Source organism: Podarcis bocagei (genome assembly GCF_964188305.1).
Source record: "Podarcis bocagei genome assembly, chromosome: 12".
Taxonomy (NCBI): domain Eukaryota; kingdom Metazoa; phylum Chordata; class Lepidosauria; order Squamata; family Lacertidae; genus Podarcis; species Podarcis bocagei.
Genome location: NC_138137.1, coordinates 13,998,581 through 14,018,640, shown reverse-complemented (window position 1 = coordinate 14,018,640; position 20,060 = coordinate 13,998,581). Strand labels below are relative to the sequence as shown.

General features: G+C 45.6%; 3 protein-coding genes across 8 annotated transcripts in view; 2 read left to right on the top strand and 1 right to left on the bottom strand.

Moving 5' to 3' along the window:
* Window positions 1-1,065, top strand: part of DNAJC13 (DnaJ heat shock protein family (Hsp40) member C13) — a 67,803-nt gene extending 66,738 nt beyond the window's left edge. For all 3 annotated transcript variants that reach the window (XR_014000935.1, XM_081164253.1, XM_081164254.1), the window contains one exon: window positions 238-1,065. Coding sequence is in view for 2 of the 3 variants with exons in the window: in XM_081164253.1 (XP_081020379.1) it covers window positions 238-335 (98 nt within the window). In the remaining variant the exon portion in view is untranslated. The remainder of the gene's footprint in view (window positions 1-237) is intronic.
* Window positions 1,066-1,560: 495 nt separating this feature from the next.
* ACAD11 (acyl-CoA dehydrogenase family member 11) overlaps window positions 1,561-20,060 on the bottom strand; it is a 40,248-nt gene continuing 21,748 nt past the window's right edge. The window contains exons 13-20 of the mRNA XM_081164549.1: window positions 18,653-18,751; window positions 10,003-10,069; window positions 8,130-8,215; window positions 6,663-6,734; window positions 6,062-6,216; window positions 4,653-4,769; window positions 3,012-3,121; window positions 1,561-1,822 (exon numbers count right to left, since the gene is read on the bottom strand). Of these exons, the coding sequence (XP_081020675.1) occupies window positions 1,708-1,822; window positions 3,012-3,121; window positions 4,653-4,769; window positions 6,062-6,216; window positions 6,663-6,734; window positions 8,130-8,215; window positions 10,003-10,069; window positions 18,653-18,751 (821 nt within the window). The 3' untranslated portion in view covers window positions 1,561-1,707. The remainder of the gene's footprint in view (window positions 1,823-3,011; window positions 3,122-4,652; window positions 4,770-6,061; window positions 6,217-6,662; window positions 6,735-8,129; window positions 8,216-10,002; window positions 10,070-18,652; window positions 18,752-20,060) is intronic.
* ACKR4 (atypical chemokine receptor 4) lies at window positions 10,076-17,257 on the top strand. 4 transcript variants are annotated; one of them, XM_081164863.1, is made up of 3 exons: window positions 10,076-11,233; window positions 12,375-12,489; window positions 15,941-17,257. In XM_081164863.1, the coding sequence occupies exon 3, from the start codon at window positions 15,949-15,951 to the stop codon at window positions 17,002-17,004; it is 1,056 nt and encodes a 351-aa protein (XP_081020989.1). In that variant the 5' UTR covers window positions 10,076-11,233; window positions 12,375-12,489; window positions 15,941-15,948; the 3' UTR covers window positions 17,005-17,257. The 4 variants fall into 4 exon arrangements, with proteins under 4 accessions (XP_081020989.1, XP_081020988.1, XP_081020987.1 ...); XM_081164862.1 differs by having other exon boundaries at window positions 12,234-12,489; XM_081164861.1 differs by lacking the exon at window positions 12,375-12,489.

Sequence of the window (20,060 nt, the reverse complement as noted above, 5' to 3'; positions counted from 1 at the left end):
ATTGCAGTTGAGTTAAAACATAAATCCTAGATAACATAGTGACTAGTGATATGGAAATCTGATCTCCAGTAACGTGTATCAATCTAGATAAATGTAAGCTGGACACAAATGTCATGGGTAAGACAGATCACTCTGGTTTGTCTGATCAGAACTAACAACTTTGAAAACACTCGTGTTAATGATACAGCGTTTTAAAGAAAACTGTTTGTTCCTTCCTATCTTTCCCCCCTGGTACAGGTCCTGGAGTTGCTGGCTATCTTACTGCAGGGAGGTCTTCATCGGTTCTGCCCAGTGTCCCCCCTCCAGTAGACCACGAAGCTGGAGACCACAGCTAAAGGACATGAAATGCAAGAGACTCCGAAACAGACTGGCGGGGGTGAGGAAGGCCCCATTCCTTGGCCTGTCCACCGAAACAGATTTCTGCCTGCCTTTCCAGTTTCATGACAGTGTTATTCCTTTTTCTATGAATATATTTTTTTTAGGGGGGAAAGACAAGGTTCCACGATTCTATCACACTGTAACATAAGAAGAAAGTACTTTGGGGATCAGCCTAAAGGGGTACGCAAGAAGTTTTTGTTTCTTGCTGTACGTAAGCACATTTTTTGTTCCTTTATATTTTTGTTTACAAGACTGTGAATCGAAACACTTTTTCCTAGTTTTTTGTATTTTATGAGCTAAGCATGACTGAAGTTGAACTGCAGTCTCGAAGAAATTGGGCTAAATCACTTGATCCTCCTACTCCTCTCCAAGTTGGACAAGATAATCCTCCCAAAACTTGACAGACTTGGTGTTTGCCTCTCTCCTCAATCATTAACATTTCCTTCACCAGACCTAACAAGATATTTGTATGTATAACTGGCTTTACCAAATTGAAAAATTAAAATGCAGCAAAAAAAAAAACCTATTTAAAAATGACGTTAACATGTTATATATAAAAAGCATAGTGTAATTGTGATATGTTCTATACATTATCCAGTATATAAAACTTTCTATATTGAATGTACATTATACAGATCATTCGTATGTACATAAAATTTTAAAAAATAAAGGGAACTGAACTGTTAATGTGACAGGCTTGTACTTCTGCTGTTCTATTCCTTTGTAAACCTGGAAAGAAAATGAGGGTTCGATACCTGAAATCTATTTTGAGGGCGAGAGAACCAAACCTGCATCTTAGATGGCGCACAAAATGTTACTTGACTACAATTCCCACCATCCCTGACCACTGGTCCTGCTAACTAGGGATGATGGGAGTTGTAGTCCAACAGCAGCTGGGGACTCCCGTTTGAGAAACACTGCTGGGAATGCATTTCTTGGGGCTGAATAAATGTCCCACCCCTGCTTTAAAAAAAACAACAGAAGGAGCAAAACCCAGTGTGCAATTGAGTAGGAATCTTACATTTTATGCAACCCAACTGCAGGGAAAGGTATCAAAATTCTGATGACAGGCCTATTCTAGACCTTCCCTCTTGGGTTTAGATGGCCCAACACGTAAGCTTCTGCGTGAAGCCATTTTGTCTGCAAGTGAAAGTATCAGTAAAGGAATTGTTGCTAGTAGAATTAGTAAGAGTGAGTTTACTTAAGAAATATCCATAATTGAGAACAGTGTCAAATCTACAGTCCCCTGCCCCATAAGCTTTCAGCCTAACTTAAAGAAAATGGTTTAAAATTATTGTGGTACCATCACGACTTCAAGCAAGCAAAATATTACAGATGTGCACTCAGGTGTTTCGCTTGGTCCTGCAGCTCTTGCCTTGCAATTACGGAGAGGTGAACTTCATCGGGCCCGTCTGCTATGCGTAACGTCCGGATGTAGGCAAACCTGCAGGAGGAACAGAGCAGTTGCAGATGGTCTGGCCATTTCAACACCACAACAGGAAGGCTTGCTGGTTTATACCTTAGGTCTCTACCTCTAATTATATAGAATTGTCGAGTTAGAAGGGAATTGTGAGGCTCAAACCCATGAACCCTGAGTCAAAAGTCTCGTGCTCTGTCACTCCCCACTTTCTCTTAACATACCAAGGACGGCTTTCGATGATATAGACTTCATACTCTAGCCCAAGCTGGTGCCCTCCAGATGTTGCAATACTACAACTCCCCTCACCACTGACTATGCTGGCCAAAACTGATGGGAGTTGTAGTCAGGAACATCTGGAGGCAAACAAGTTGGAGACCGCTGTAAGTCTCATGAGCATCTTGGCTCTTTCAGCACAGTCAGTGGGGCTTTTAAAATGTGCAACTTCAACAGAATCATTTTTTTTTATTTAAAAACACTTTTACACTGCTTGACTGTAAAACAAAAACACTTCCAAGCAGTTTATAAGAATAATGCCATATACAGATTCGGCTTTGGAAAGGACTTTGTAGGTCAAATCCAACCAACCCCACCATGCAAAAGTTGTGGGATACAGTACTGTACATGGATTTCTGCTAGGGCACAATTCCCAGGATTAAATGACTATAAACGCATATAACGCTTATGGCTCAAAAGCTTGTATTGTGAATTTTAATTTTTTATTACTCTCAGAGCGACTTCTGAATAAGAGAGCACTAGATACATTCTTTAAATAAAACTAAGCTCAGCTACTATACCTTTTTTAAAAAAAATCCTAATTTTTTAGATTAGAATGTGAGCAAAGGAAATTTTTTAATTCAGTCCCAACAGCTTAGATTAAGCATGGTTTGTTGGATCACCTCTTCCACCTTACCCCATGTGCTTCCAAGCAACTGAGACCCAAAGCAAGAGCAAGCTTTGGAGAAACAAGGCTTGTTATCTCATCTGCGAGACAACTTGTGGTTTGTTGAACAAACCATGGTTAAAGTAAACTATGGCTCAGCTTTATGTGCAAACAGGAGCTTGTGCAGGAGCTATATGTGCAGGAGCCTGACACGACGCCTGTGTGTTGGCAGCTAAAGGAGGAGCACTGAGCCTCTACTGAGCCACCACACACAGCTCGTGGGATGTGTTTGGCTTACAATATTGGCCTCTCCTAAGAATAACTTTCACTTACATTTCAGCCAATGGGAAGTCTTGGGAGACTCCGGCACCTCCACAAACTTGAATGGCGCAGTCAATCACTTTAAGGACTGCCCGGGGGGCCACCACTTTGATCATTGCAACCTGTAAAGATGAGGAAATGCTTTTTAAAAAAAGATTTGCTCATGAACAAACAAGCAAAACCCTATTGCAGGCTTGCAATTCAGAAAAGATGCGAAGCACCCCCATGCCACTGGACACATTTGTGAGCGTTTCTGTTTGCTGTTTTGCAACTTGCCTAAAAGCCAGGACGACTCTGGGTGCAGGACAACATACACCAAGGCAGCATGCTTGCTGGTGTAGTGGGAGGTTGTAGTTTCTAGAGTGCTTACTAAAAGTTGTTTCTGAGAAAATCCAGATCCTACAGAGCCAATCTAACCCAGCCAGCTTAAGCAAGAACACTGATTGTTGAGAATTTGGTGAACTTCCAGTTGAACTTGTCGATAGCCACAGTTGAATAAGAATAGCCAAAGCGATCTTTGTAGCACATAGCTAGAGGGTCAGACTCAGATCAGGAGACCCAAGCTGAAATATCTACTCAGCCATGAAGCCCATTGGGTGCTCCCTGGAGATAACGGCACAAAGGTAATGAAACAGCATTGAATTAAAACAAAAAATGCAGTTCCTGATCAAATTCTGTTTGCTTTCTTGAAAGCTGGAAGACTGTGGTGATTGCCATTAGTCTTATTGGAATGGTCTGCCATGTGTAGGAACAAGTCATACCACTGGTCCTCCTGCACTGACTGGCAGGGGCTTTCCAGGCAGGGTGACCTTCTGCATCCAAAATAGAAGAAGAAGAAGAAGAGTTTGGATTTGATATCCCGCCTTTCACTCCCTTTAAGGAGTCTCAAAGCGGCTAACATTCTCCTTTCCCTTCCTCCCCCACAACAAACACTCTGTGAGGTGAGTGGGGCTGAGAGACTTCAAATAAGTGTGACTGGCCCAAGGTCACCCAGCAGCTGCATGTGGAGGAGCGGGGACGCGAACCCGGTTCCCCAGATTACGTGTCTACCGCTCTTAACCACTACACCACACTGGCTGTGCGCCTGCGCCAAGGCTGCTTGCACTAAATCCACGACATGTTCGCCAAGAAAAATTACAAGGTTGCTGTATTTGCCAAAATACAGTCGTACCTTGGAAGTCAAACAGAATCCGTTCAACTTCCAAAACGTTTGGAAACCAAGGCATGGCTTCCGATTGGCTGCAGGAAGTTCCTGCAGCCAATCAGAAGCCGCAGCAGACATTTGGGTTCCAAAGAACATTCGCAAACCGGAACACTCACTTCTGGGTTTGCGGCATTCAGGAGCCAAAACGTTCGACTTGCAAGGCATTCAGGATTCAAGGTACAACTGTACACACAGGTGGGATTGATTGTCCAGGTATGAAATAATGGATTTTTTTTGCTATTGGCAGAGATGGTGAAATTCTAATTCCTAGGTCAGGAAAGCCAAGATAGTGCTATCCCATGAGCCCCAAGCCAGCATAGCCAGTGGTCAAGGATGATAGGAGCTGTAGTCCACAATCTCTGGAGGACTCCACCCCAGTTACCCCTGGCTTAAGACACATCTGCTAACAAGATGCTATTTTCTCCAGCTTGCAGCACTTGCCCTGTTACCTCTTTTCTGGCTTCTTTGTTGCCCATGGCATCTATTTTGCTGGCTGCTTTCAACGTCAGCAGTCTTGCCTGTTCGATAGCAATGCGGCATTCAGCAATCCAGTGAGCGACAACTTCCTGCAGTCGTAAGGATAACCAAAGAAAAGTGAAAATTAGCACCCCGCTTAAGTAACACAACCAATCTCATTACACCTACTAGCGGTCTTACTTGAACGTGGATACTTAATATAGATCTGCAGTTTTGGACAGTATCAGAATACATACTTCCAGTTGGAAGATGATTTGAAGAAGAAGAAGTAGTGTTTGGATTTGATATCCCGCTTTATCACTACCCGAAGGAGTCTCAAAGCGGCTAACATTCTCCTTTCCCTTCCTCCCCCACAACAAACACTCTATGAGGTGAGTGGGGCTGACAGGCTTCAAAGAAGCGTGACTAGCCCAAGGTCACCCAGCAGCTGCATGTGGAGGAGCGGGGAAGCGGACCCGGTTCACCAGATTACGAGTCTACTGTTCTTAACCACTACACCACACTGGGTCACTGATTTGAAGAATCATGCTCGTGAACCACAGTACACTGATGCCTGCTAAAACTAGCAATTTTTGCTAATGGTGATAGAAACTATAGGAGCTAAACGACTTTGAAAGACTTTACAAGCAACTCCCATTTTGTGCGCATTCAATGCATGTGCAATCGCAACTGGAACGCCATGTTCAGCACCGGAAGAGGGCAGGGCAGGGGCAGAACGGGGTGTTATGCATGCTCTGCTGACATGCACCATGTAAGGTAAAGGTCCAGTTGTGGCCGACTCTGGGGTTGCGGCGCTCATCTCGCTTTATTTGCCGAGGGAGCTGGCGTACAGCTTCCGGGTCATGTGGCCAGCATGACTAAGCCGCTTCTGGCGAACCAGAGCAGCACACGGAAACGCCGTTTACCTTCCCGCCGGAGTGGTACCTATTTATCTACTTGCACTTTGACATGCTTTCGAACTGCTAGTTGGCAGGGGCAGGGACCGAGCAACAGGAGCTCACCCCGTTGCGGGGATTCGAACCACCGACCTTCTGATTGGCAAATCCTAGGCTCTGTGGTTTAACCCACAGCGCCACCCGTGTCCCCGTAACATGCACCGTGACCCTTGCATAAATGAGAGGAAGCCTGTATTCTCAATTTTATTTTATTTTTCCCCAGTCCCTGCTGCCCAGTGGTTCCGTTCATGAGATATTTTGAACAGCATGAAAACACAACATCAGACTATTGGTCCATCTAGTTCAAAATTGTCTCTTATCTAGCACATAAACATTCTGCTTCCTAGCGTGCTACTGAAGCTTTAGCTACGCCTCCTGTCACTGGATCTGACACACCTTTGAGTTAAGAAAAGAGTTACACCTACTGAAGTAGAGAGACAACTCACGTGATGGTAGAGCTTCTTCCCAAATGCCACCCTCTGGGCTGAGCGCTTGCACAGGATCTGCAGAGCAGTTTCAGCTGCCCCTATGGACCGCATGCAATGATGTATGCGGCCTGGCCCAAGTCTTCCTTGCGCGATTTCAAATCCTCTTCCTTCTCCTGGGTTCAGAGAGACAGAGAGAGACAGAAAGGTTCTTTGCCTTTCTGGGAACGAGATTGCATCTGCACCACTAATGTGGTGTTGTTCCATAGCTAGCACGTAACAGTGGAGAGACTGCTGAAGTTTCAGTGGGGATACATGGGAACATGGAAAAAATGACCACAGACAAGGTCAGTTTGTCCAGATGTTTTGAATGAGAACTCCCACCAACCCCAGGCTAGCTGGGGCTGATCAGAGTTGGAGCCCAAAACATACACAGGGCACCAGGTGGGAAGACGTTGCAGCAGAGTTTTGCAGAGCTCTGTAATAATAAATAATAATACTTTTTATTATTTATACCCCACCCATCTGGCTGGGTCTTCCCCACCAACTCTGGGCGACTTACAGCATATATAAAACATCAAACATAAAAAAACTTCTCTAGCAAAGAAATGTTGAGACTCACCAAGGATTAAATGAGAGGCAGGTACCCGGACGTTGTTAAAATGCACCTCAAAATGTCCGCCATGGAAATAATCTATAAAGTTGTGAAAAGAACAAAGGCAAGTGTCAGCTGAGGGAAATTGCTAGCGTCAGTATATAAAGGTAAAGGTAAAGGGACCCCTGACCATTAGGTCCAGTCGTGGCCGACTCTGGGGTTGCGGCGCTCATCTCACTTTACTGGCCGAGGGAGCCAGCGTACAGCTTCCGGGTCATGTGGCCAGCATGACTAAGCCGCTTCTGGCAAACCAGAGCAGCGCACGGAAACGCCGTTTACCTTCCTGCTGGAGCTGTACCTATTTATCTACCTGCACTTTGATGTGTTTTAGAACTGCTAGGTGGGCAGGAGCAGGGACCAAACAACAGGAGCTCACCCCATCGCGGGGATTCGAACCGCCGACCAGTATGTACATATTTTAAAACTGCAGGATCTGTGCCAGTCTTTTCTATATCCAGTATTCACAGTATAGCAGCCCAACAGCAGCAGCTGCATGAGCTACTGGGAGCCCTGTCCTATGGGATAGCTCAGTCAGTACTGCTGGGAATCAAGCCTTTATCAGGAGAAACTGGCCACTCTCCAGGCACCCGGCTTGATCTCCGGTTGACCTTCCTGTCTGCATTTCCCGGCAGGATACAGGCTAGGTCGCAATAGGCGATCCTTCTAAGCGTGAGAAGAACACACCCCCTCTTTCCTGCCCCCCCCCCCCGGGCAGGGGAAAGAGATAGACAGAAAACGTATTTACATGCCTTTATTTCTGTCTTTGCAGCATTACAGAAAACACGTCTGCTCTCTTCAAACCCCAACAGCCGAGAGACAAACTCCTCCTATACTTCCTGTACAGCTCATATTACACTCTGAGCTAATTCCGGTGCTTCGCACTGTGAATAGACTGTCCCTCTGTTTCCCACCGAACAGTCCCAACATTCCCATCATGTTTTGCTTTCCAGCTAGCAGCTCGCGGCCGCATTGGTTCTATATCGTAACAAGTACAGCTTAATCAAAGGTTGTGAGTTCGAGTCTCACATTGTGCAAAATAGCCCTGCATTGCAGGGGGTTGATGACCCTTGTAGTCCCTTCAAACTCTACGATTCTGTGAGTCTTAAGTGTCTCCAATCCAGTGACAGAGCATCAAGACATGAGAGTAAGGGACACCCATTTATTTAGTGGTTTAAATTAAAGCAGGCATAGGCAAACTCGGCCCTCCAGATGTTTTTGGCCTACAACTCCCATGATCCCTAGCTAGCAGGACCAGTGGTCAGGGATGATGGGACTGTAGTCTCAAAACATCTGGAGGGCCAAGTTTGCCTATGCCTGAATTAAAGCAACAGCTCAGACCAGTTAGGGCACCGAGATCTAGGAGCCAAATCCAAGGGCTTGGAAGGTGCTTGATGATGACAATGATGATCGTAAGTACTTGGCAAACCAACTTACCCCAGTATCCAAAGACTGAAAGAGGCCTTATAAGTTTGACACCCGGTGTATCCATTGGCACAATGATCATACTGTGCTGTTTATATCTAAAAAAATTAAAAAGTGGTGCTGGGAATTAACTGTGAGTTTTTAAAAAAACAGATACGAGAGAGAGATGGAGAGCGCAGTACCTGATTTATGTATAAGCTAAACAAGCTATAGCTTAGGGCCCCACTCTCTTGGGAGCCCCAAAAATTTTTAATGATAAAATACATACTTTGTTTTGTGCAAATGGGTTTAGATACCTATTAGGTCCATAAATTACCATATATCATATATTCAACACACAATAAAGGGACAATTTGTTGTTGACAAAGGACAGCTGGAAATATAAAGGGTTGAATTACCTTCAGTAGCTTAGGGCCTCATCAAACCTAAATCCGGCCCTGAGAGAGAGGCACTGAAACTAGAAATCTGGCAACTAAACTTTTATTACCTCTACCTCTTGAGCAGCAGCTGAGTATTAATGAACACAGAAACTGCTGACTATTAATGGACACAGAAAGCTGCCATTGGTCCAGTATTGTCTACACCAGGAATAGGGAAGCTCAGACCTGGAGGCTCAATCTGGCCCTTCAGACCTTTCAATCTGGCCCTTGGAACTTTCCTGAGGCCCTGCCACTCACCGACCCCGCTTTGCACTATTTTTGCCTAGCTGGAACTCTGGCAAGATAGAGGGACATGAGAATGTGTACCCTGCTGCACAAAGGTAACCCGCACATTTGTTGCTCTGTCTGCTTTCGCCTCTACCACAGTGTGGCCCCTTTCTGAGGGTGGCCCAGAAGGATATATGTCCCTCAGACTTAAAAAGGTTCCCCCTCTCTGGTCTGTAAAGGGACCCCTGACCATTAGGTCCAATCACGGACGACTCTGGGGTTGCGGCACTCATCTCGCTTTATTGGCCGAGGGAGCCGGCGTACAGCTTCCGGGTCATGTGGCCAGCATGACTAAGCCGCTTCTGGGGAAACCAGAGCAGTGCACGGAAACGCCGTTTACCTTCCTGCCGGAGCGGTACCTATTTATCTACTTGCACTTTGACACGCTTTCGAACTGCTAGGTTGGCAGGAGCAGGGACCGAGCGACGGGAGCTCACCCGATCACGGGGATTCAAACCGCCAACCTTCTGATCGGCAAGCCCTAGGCTGTGTGGTTTAACCCACAGCGCCTGATGGGCAAAAGCTCCACAGGATTCCCAGCAGGGGTCTTTGCCAGCTGTTCACGGAGATGCCAAGGATCGAAACTCTTGGCTTGCAAAGTATGCAAAGCATACCTAACCTATGGGTCTTCTATCGCAGGGATGGGAAGGCAGAGAGGTGTCTTGTTCAGTGCCATGCAGGCCATAGCTACTGACTGGTCCAAGTTCAGGCAGTGTGAGCACGAATGCCGGGGTCAAGGCTCGTGCAAGGTATTGTGCAGTTGCATGCATGCACTTGCATAAGACTGACTCGGGCACCTTCTGCCCCAGCATGCTGGCCAGGAAGGACACAAGGTGGTCCCCCTTGGTCACTATGCAGTGGTGACAGCCTCTTCTTGCATGCCATAGCCCTTCTTGAGCTTCCTCTCTGTTCATAAGAACATCTGTCTTGCATTTGGAGATATTGCTTTTGTATAAAAATAGAATATAAGAAAGTAGCAATACAAATGCAATTCAAACTCGATATGGATATTTAATGTGATGGATGTGCCATCTCCCATCTTCAACCACAAATTCACAGACAGGTTGCAGTGCAGCTCTCACAGACCACAGTCTGGGAACTCCTAGCAGAGACAATATCGAGTTAGATGGACCCATTTTTAGACCTGGCTTAACATTTTATCATGGTTTTCTTCTTACCTGGATGCAGATGTGTTTTTATCTCTGGCCATCACAATAGCAAACTTGCAGTCTGGATTTCCAGCTCCTACAAAATGGACAAGTTCCCAGTGAACAGTTTTAGGGTTGGGCTAAAAGGCTGTGATACTAATCCAATCTCATTTAGCAAGAAACAACATTCCTAGGTACACATTTACTTGAAAGCAAATTCTGTCCCCAGTTAAAAAGAGCAGCTGATGGGAAAAGAAAATCTAGAGACCCAACTACCTGTCAGAGCAGACAGTACAGTGGTACCTTGGAAGTTGAACGGAATCAGTTCCAGAAGTCCGTTCAACTTCCAAAATCTTCGAAAACTGAAGCGCGGCTTCTGATTGGCTGCAAGAAGCTGCTGCAGCCAATCAGAAGCTGTGGAAGCCCTGTTGGATGTTCGGCTTCCAAAAGAATGCTCACTTCCAGGTTTTGATCGTTTCGGAATCAAGGCGTTTGAGAACTAGGCTGTTCAAAAACCAAGTTATGACTGTACTGTACTTTATGGACCAACAGTCGGATTCGAGAAAGGGCAGCTTAAGGTGGAAATCCCACACATTCAGCTGCCTGAAATGATCCACAAACCAGCCAGATTTAAACTGGCTTAACTGACTTGTTGGTCTGGTTGTTAGGATGCATGAAATGTATATTTTTGAAATACCAGTTTGAGGCATGCAAACAATTTTTAGCAGACTGTGTTGAGTATAACCTGACGGTTGTGCTGCAGCAGGGGAATGGGGCACCCTCCATTTAAAGCCAGATACCTGCCCTATAGGCCATACTGCCACTTGTCAGCCCTGCAACAGCAAACTTCAGTGCCCAGGATTCTTAGGGGAGCTGGGGGGAGAGAGATGTGCTTTAAAGGCATGGTACATACGCAGCCCTTATCTGAGCTAAAATACGCTTAGCAACCCTGACCAAACTTCTACCTCGATCCTATTCCCATTGTCGAAACTCCACACCAATAACTGGGTTTTCAACAAAGTTTTTTTCTGTCTTTCAGGTTAAAAGGCAACGCTGAGCCAGCAAACGGAGCTGCCCTTTGGCTCAACTGAAACAGATGTTTTCCAGGAAAGCACAAGTGCTGCTGGCAAATGAGGGTGGGCGGAGGAAAGAGAATGGAAATGTAAGGGGGGTGGTTCTGGAGAATAATTGTGAGTCAGAAACCAAAACAGCATTGCACAGGAGGAGTTCAATGAAGCAGCTCCTGAAAAGAGGAAAACAGGTCAGCAATTTCATTTTATCATTTTTATAAATGATTAGAAAACAGTCTGCAGTGACCTTTTGCTGTGTGTGTGTGTGTGTGTGTGTGTGTGTGTTCCCTCAAGTGGCTTCCCGGATACTGCAGTTTGCGAAGGGTGCCGAGAGTTGTTGTGAGAACTCTCGCGGAGCTACCGTTCCCAGCACCCTTAACGAACTACCCTTAACGAACTACAACTCCCAGGATTCTTGGGGGGGGGGAGTCATGACTGCTAAGGTGCAGGACAGATGTGACCTTGCCGCGGCTCTCTGGCGTTTACAAGAGAGAGACGCTGGGAATTAAAGCTGGGACCAAAACATGTGCTCTGCTGCTACTACTAGGCTTACACTCCTTTTTCCTTGCGGGATCCCAGAGGCGTAGCGTGGAGGGGCTGGGAGGGGGGCTGTTGCCCCAGGTGCAGTTTTGGGAGGGGGCACAGGGTGCCATGAGCTGCTGCATCCTTCCCAGCTGAAGGGTGCCCAAAAAGGACGCAAGACTACTGTACTGATTGTTAAATTTGTGCCCATTGCTCTGCCTGCAACTGGAAGGGTGCAGCCCTCCTGGCGCTCTAACCTCTTATTTGTACAGATAAAATCCTGCTCTCAAACATCCCATGGCACTAGGGCTGCCCAAAGACAGAAGCCAAGGGGGATAAAATGCACACAGATAAAAGGATAGGGTTACTAGGGGACAGGCAGATGATCATAGAATTGTAGAGTTGGAAGGGACAAGGGTTGTCTAGTCCAACTCCCTGCAATGCAGGAATCCAAATTTAAAGCAGCCAGGGGGAAGATAACAAAGCCCACCACTGTTAAAAGTATTATATGTAGTGTCTTGGAAACCAGCCATTCCAACCAGCCACAGCAGTCACCTAGCTGTTTATGGAGGAAAGTGGGAGGCTGGAATATCCCCAGGCACACATGGTAGATCAAGAGAAAACTTTTCGACTTCAAAAAAAATAATACTTGGGATCTTTGTCGATCAGCGAAAGAAATCCCACCGGCTACAATTAGTTAGATGTTGGAAGATTTCACTTGGGCGCACGGAGGAACAATTTGAGACTCTCAGGAATCTAGCCGCCGACATCTAAAAAAAGAACTTCCTGTATCCATCTGCTCATTTGCAGCTTCAGGAAAACAAAAAGGACAGCCCAGGAGTAAAGCGGGTCTTCCGCCAACTCAGCTGAAATTAATTACTTGGACCAAGAACTTCAAGGGCAAACCGTTGAAAGAAAGCCGCAGGTTTGGCATTCCTGCCTTATCTTAATTTTGTTTTTTTTTTAATAAAATTTTTATTGGGTTTTCCGCTTTTATAAAGACAATACGAACAATAACACAAGACACAAACATGTATAAATTCAGCAGATCCTCTTCTCATAACCTTGTTCCCTGACTTCCCCCCACCCCCCCTCATGCATCCCAATTCCCAAGATTATATCAGCAAGTTGGTATTTCTCCTCTTAACCATCTTATTCATTTTGTTGCCTCTTTTCTAATAAAAAAAATTGGATTTTCCTAAGTTGGACTTAAGTTCTCTTCCATCGATTTTTCATTTTGTCTTGAATAAAAGTCATATTAACCAAACATGAAAGTCTTAAGAGTTTTTAAGAATCTCCTCTTCCCTCCCTCCCATCCCCGGTTTTTGTCCCTTCCCAATAAAAATCCAAAGTCAAGATTCTCAGCCTGGGTTCCTCACGTCCGAGGCTTTCAAGTCCCTTTCAGTCCCTCTCCGCCGGTCTCGTTGGTAGTCCTTTATGTCAATCGTCGAGTCTGGAAAAGGATCTTTCACCATCAAAACATATTCTCTTCCCACAAGGAGATTTGAAAGCAACTGCTGGAGTGTTTCCACAAAGCCTGTATCCTCAAAGTCAAAGTCCAAATGGAGGCCCCAATCATATTTCTTTATTTTAAGTTCCTGTGCATATTGTCCCAGAGCCTCCTCCTTCTTCTTCTGCATCTTTCGCAGACTTGTGGTAGATGTGTTCCCAGAGTCTCCTTGCTTGTGTTCCGCAGATGTCAGCTTTTGGTTGTTGCTTCCCAAGGTTACTTTCTCTTTTTCTTGTTTAGTCTCTTCCACCTCTGTAGACATTGTTTCCCATTCAGCTGTGAATTCTTTCTCATTCAGGTCCTCAATACAAACAGCAGAGTTGCCTGTTCCCAAGGTCATAATGTTAAGTTGTTTATTCATGGCTAAACTCTGCTCTTGTAAGGTTCCCACCAATTGAAACATCCTTTCGATTTCCACTAGTAACTTTCCATCCACAGCCATTGTATCCATTGTAGTTTCACAGAATTCCCCCTAGAGGGAATCTGGTTACTTATTAGTCTTTTCTCCAACAGTCCTTTAGCTTGTTATTGTTACTTTGTTTCCAACAATTTTAACTCAATTATAACTCATCTTATTCCAGAGGGATCTTAAATAGTTATTTTTCCGCTTTAAACTGCCCGTTTGACAGCTTTGACAGCTGTCAAACTCCGCAGCTCTTACACAGGCTCAAAGGCAGGACGTTCCCGAGCCCGGGAGGGGGGGTTGTTCAAAACATAAAGAAGGTCTCCAAAACTCCACTCTCCAGCACAAAATTTCCTTTAACTAAATCTTGAAAGTTAGTGTCCTTTTTAACTCACCCCACCAAGGGTAGGCTCTCCAGCTTAGCTCTTATGTCGTTGCTTGAATCGTCTGCAGGGGGGGGGTGCGGACTTCCTTTTAGCACACCCCCCGGTCGTCTCCAATTCAGGGAAAAAATTTTTAAAGTCCCAATCCGTTACTCACGGGTGATTCTTTCAGTCCAAATTTTCAAGGAAGCAAGTCAGCGCTTTTCAGCCATGGCACACGGCTTCGCTCTGCTGGGGTAGCGGTTTACTCTCAGCACCACGCCACTCTCCGTATCCTCTCCGTAGCCTTTAAAAAGGCTCTTCGTGAATCGGGGAGGGCGCTTAAGGTGCCCACCGAGTCACCAGGTCCTCAGGCATCCGCGCCTGAGGTTTTTGAGGGTCCCCGCGTCGCCGTCGCGGCCGGACCCGTCCCCAGCGGAGCCGATTCCCTCCGGAGCTCGGAGGGAATCCGCCATTAGCTGTCCGCGCCAACCCGGAAGTCTGCCTTATCTTAATTTTGAAAGCTGCAGGGCTTTACTGCCTGGACTAGTCTCGCTGTAAGCTTATATTATTATACTGCAATCATTTTTTATATAGCTCACTGTTTATTTTGCATCATTGTTCATAAATGCATCGTTTACATTGCCTTCATTCTACATATTAGCAATTTTTACCATTTACTTTTAATAAGTTTTCTGATGTATTTTCTTTTGGCGTGATTCTGGGTCTTTGCTCACTGGAACAAATTAATATCATCTAAACTGAGAGTCTGTTTTTTCTGATGACATGGTCCCACTTCACATCGTTGGCTCCCAGGGGTGCCAACTTGAATAAAATATGGGGGGGGGGAGGGCAAATAAACCCCTACCCTGCATAAACGATTACATGCTGCAGCGCACAGATGCATGGAATGGCAATGCCCACTAACTTTGGAGGGGTCCGGCCCCCTCAAATATTTTACGGGGGGGGGGAGACTACTCGGCCCTAGGAGTTGGCTGCTAATGGTTGGAGGCTGTTGTAATAGTAAGGAAGGAATGGGGGAGAGGAGGTGCTATGTTTAGCAACACCCATGTGTTTATTCATTGTAATGCCTAGTTTAGCCCTGCATGAGGGTAAGAGCCCTTGAAGATTATAGTGTATGTCTGGAGTCTTTGATTCAAGTATTTAAAATCTATTTCCAAATGCCACCAATGATGTGGAACAAAATCCCCTCCCCACATTGTTCATTCATAACAATGAATGGATACCAGCTGCAAAAATATAATGTTACGCAAGTGTGTCAGTTTCAAATGCTTTAGTTTTCTTTATGAAATAAAAGTAAAATAAACATGTAAAATTAGATCACTCTCTAGGATCTCAGTACATTTTCTGATGTAACAAAAGGTATTTATCTCCCTTTACTAAACAAAAGTGAAACGAACAGCCTTCTGCAACTAATCCAGAATGCGGCAGCTAGACTGGTGACTGGGAGTGGCCGCCAAGACCATGTCCTGAAAGACCTACATTGGCTCCCAGTATGTTTCCGAACACAATTCAAAGTGTTGGTGCTGACCTTTGAAGCCTTAATGGCCTCAGCCGGGTATACCTGAAGGAGCGTCTCTACCCACATCGTTCAGCCTCCAAGGGCCTTCTGGCTGTTCCCTCCCTCCGAGAAGTGAGGTTACAGGGAACCAGGCAGAGGGCCTTCTTGGTAGTGGTGCCCGCCCTGTGGAACACCCTCCCATCAGAGGTCAAGGAAATAAACAACTATCTGACTTTTAGAAGACATCTGGAGGCAGTCCTGTTTAGGGAAGTTTTAATGTTTGATTTTATTCTGTTTTTAATGTTCTGTTGAAAGCCGCCCAGAGTGGCTGGGGAAACCCAGCCAGATGGGCGGGTAGAAATAATATATCATCATCATCATCATCCTTGAATCACATCATAAGGCATCAAGAAATCTTCTGAGGTGAGGCATAAAAAATTTATTTAAAAAAAAAAATCTTCTGAGGCAAGCTGGAAATCAATCTAATTTGTACAGGAAATTCCCCCAATCCAAAATTTCCTGGAAAACTAACATCCACTGGGTGCAATTAACTTCCCTCCACCCCACCCTGTCTTTCAGATTCTACCATGGAGCTCTCTACAGAAGGATACCACTACAATGATTATGAACTGAACACTACTTTTGACTATGCTTCCTTCGAAATGCTTTGCTACAAAGGTGAGGTCAGAGCATTCATCACCTCGTTCCTACCGGCATTCTACTCTGCCGTTTTCTTTGTTGGGCTCGCTGGGAATTCCCTGGTGGTGGCATTCTTCGCCTACATCAGAAAACTAAAGACCAGGGTGGATGTATACATCATGAACTTGGCGATCGCCGATTTGTTACTACTCTGCACTCTTCCCTTTTGGGCTGTGAGTGCCGCCCACGGATGGGTCCTAGGTATCCCTTTGTGCAAGATCACGTCCGCTATCTACACAATGACCTTTAGTGCTAGCATGCAATTTCTGGCCTGCATCAGCGTCGATAGATACAAAGCCATTGTCAAATCCCAAGCTAAACCAGGGGCCATCAACCAATGCGTCAAAACGTCTTTCCTTGTCTGGGCAGCCGCCATGTTCCTTTGCATTCCTGAACTCGTCTTTAACACAGTCGTGGAGTTCAACAACAGGCTTACATGTTTTCCCGCATTTCCTCAAAGCACGGGGAACGTAATTAACGTAACCATCGAAATAGCAGAAATGTTGCTGAGTTTTGCGCTGCCTTTCCTCATCATGCTGGTTTGCTACTCGGCTGTGGCCAGAACTCTCATTTCGAGCCCCAGTGTTAAAAAATGCCGGCCTCTGAAAGTTCTTGTCGCAGCGGTGTCGGTCTTTATCGTCACGCAACTGCCTTATAACATCGTCAAGCTTTGGAAAGCCATTGACATTATCTACCCGCTTATTACAGACTGCAGCACAAGCAAAACCATTGATATCGTATTCCAGGTGACTAACAGCATTGCTTTGTTCCACTGCTGCCTGAACCCCATCCTTTATTTTTTTATGGGAGCCTCTTTCAAAATGCACATGGTCAAAATGGCAAAGCGTTGCGGCTACTGGAGAAGACAGCAGAGCGCAGCAAATGAAGAAATTCCTGTGGACTATGAAGATTCTGGGCAAGAGACCAGTAGCTTCACTATTTAGAAAATGGGGAGAAGGAAAGCAATCCGTGTTTGCTTAAGCCAGTCAATGCCTGGCTGTGCTGGGTTGACACAGAGAGATCCTTGATAAAAGAACTGAGTATCGATTGTGATTGCTTCACGTGGTAGGATGAAGCTGTTCCAATTGAGCAGATAGCTGGACCTAGCATACCTGCTCTCTGCTAACCTAGTTTAAATGGGCTGATCTATGCATACAGGAAATGCTGCACATTATTTCTAGCATCAAATAATACAAACTAATGCTGCACATTATTGCTAGCATCAAATAATACAAACCCTCCAGCCGCTGCCCGCCTCCTCCAGCCCTAAAAAAAGGTCAACTCTGGGAAAGGGGAGGGCGCCGGCGGGATCTTTGCACCACGGCGCCGGATATGCTTAAGACGGCCCTGCCACTGATCATACTGATGGGGGTTGATGGGAGCCAGAGTCCAACAACCCCAATGGATCAATGCTTCCCCCCAAGCCCTGCTATAAATCCTGGTGCCATTGTGCTAAGTTTTCTCCACCCAGATAATTTACATGGAACAGGAATCCAGAAAACGCATAGGATAATGGCATCAGTTCATGGGGTACATGTTGCCTTGTGTTCCTGAAAGATGGAATACTAGACATGGGGATGCCATGTTCAGTTGCTGCTCAAGAATGCATCTGGATACTTATATGGACAAGAATACACCTAAACACTTATTTACACAAATAGTAATTTTTCGGTGGCAGGGGGAACCTTATTTCTTCATCTAATGGAATTTGAAGTGCAGGACTTAATGGGTAGAATTTCCTAATACGATTAGAACTGTCACGTAACGACACCTACAGCATTTCCATTAAGTCACCCACAACACAATCTTATGTTTTGTTATTCCTATTGTATTTTATTAATATATATTATGCTTCATTTTTATATACAATAAAAGAGCTTCAACGGAAGAGAAAGGAACCAAGCGTATAAAACAATCCCTGAACTACTATGGGGTTTTTTTATAGGGGAATCTTTCAAACTCAAAATTCAGGAGGGTCCCTTATTGCCTTGCAGAAGTTTTGGGATATCAGCTAATTAGCATCCCATACTATTCCGATTCAAAAGATGGATACGTCTGTAGCTTCACACATTGTTAAACAACTTGTGTGTAAAACATATTCCAAAGGAGTCATTGGTTTACATCAGGGGTTCCCAAACTTCAGCTGTTCTTGGACTACAACTCCCATCATCCCTAGTTAGCAGGACGAGTGATCAGGGATGATGGGAATTGTAGTCCAAAACCAGTTTGAGGCCCAAGTTTGGGAAACACTGATTTACATGTACGCAGCACAGCGTTGAGACTCAGCACAATTAATGTGTATTCTCCACTATTTATAGAACACTCAGTTTGAGAAGGCCCTTAGGTGACTTCAGTTCACCTAAGTTCAGGAGCAAACCTTAATGCTGGAGTCCCATGTGACTTAATCCATTGATAAAATATAATGGAATATCTAGCATGCAAATGCGAAAGCCTGTTCAAGCATGACGCTAGGAAAAAAATAAAAGTCATCTTTCTTAGTCCTCATGCACTCAATATGGAAACATGGGAGGGAGGACAGAATTCTGAGATGGAATTGACCTCATCATTCCAGGAAAACTTTGTTTTACTCACCGCTGCTCCACCACTTTTGGCCGTTGATTACATAGCTGTCTCCATCTCTCTCGAGGCTGCATTCCATATTGGTGGCATCACTCGAAGCGACGCCAGGTTCTGTTCAAACAAAATACCAATCATGGCTTACTGAAGCTGGAGTAATTGAAAACAGAATTTAACTTAGCCCATTTTATCACCAAGCAGAGGTGATAGAAGCAGCATCAGTGGTCTGCAAGGAGAAAAGGCAGTCCGTCCGTCCCCACCACCCTCAGCAGATGATGTGTCTATTTATGTGGTTTCATTATGTTGCTCCGGCAGGAAGGTAAACAGCGTTTCCGTGCGTTGCTCTGGTTCTGCCAAAAGCAGCTTAATTATGCTGGCCACATGACCCGGAAAAAACTGTCTGCAGAAGCGGACAAATGCCGGCTCCCTCGGCCTGTAAAGTGGGATGAGCACCGCAACCCCAGAGTCATTCGCGACTGGACTTAATTGTCAGGGGTCCCTTTACCTTTTTATTATGTTGCTTAATATTCCCCTATGGGACATGGGTGGCGCTGTGGGTTAAACCACAGAGCCTAGGACTTGCTGATCAGAAGGTTGGCGGTTCAAATCCCCTTAACGGGGTGAGCTCCCGTTGTTCGATCCCTGCTCCTGCCAATCTAGCAGTTCGAAAGCACATCAAAGTGCAAGTAGATAACTAGGTACCACTCCAACGGGAAGGTAAATGGCGTTTCCATGCGCTGCTCTGGTTCGCCAGAAGTGGCTTAGTCATGCTGGCCACATGACCCAGAAGCTGTACGCCAGCTCCCTCGGCCAATAAAGCGAGATGAGCGCCGCAACCCCAGAGTCTGTCACGACTGGACCTAATGGTCAGGGATCCCTTTACCTTTAATGTTCCCCTAGTTGTTTTAAAGCACTTCTGGGGACCACACAGACTGGTTGGCATTTTTCCTGGTCCTTCTTGATTGGTTTGGGAAGTGGCCTTACTATTTATTCTGCTGAAGATCTTAGATCAGCGGTGGTGAACCTTTTAAAGACCGAGTGTCCAAACTGCAACCCAAAACCCACTTATTTCTCGCAAAGTGCCAACACAAAGTGCCCTGAGTTGTTGAACTTCTTTGCGGGGGGGTTGCACACTGTTGTTGAGCTTTCATTGGGGGGAATGTCTAGGTTTGCTGAGCTTTTTGGGGGGAGGCAGCCGCCAAACTAATACAGAGGAAGCCAATCGACAACAGGCAATAATCTCCTGCCCAATCGCCGCAGACAATCTCCGGCTCGCACAAGCAAAACATAACCCGTTTCTGGCTCGCAGTGGCATGGGGGGGGGGGCAGAGGAACTCTAGTGAGACTTTCCTGCCCACAGTGGTTGGGGGGGCGCCTGCCCACTTTGCCAACCCCAAGCAACGGTGCAGATTGAACCGATGGC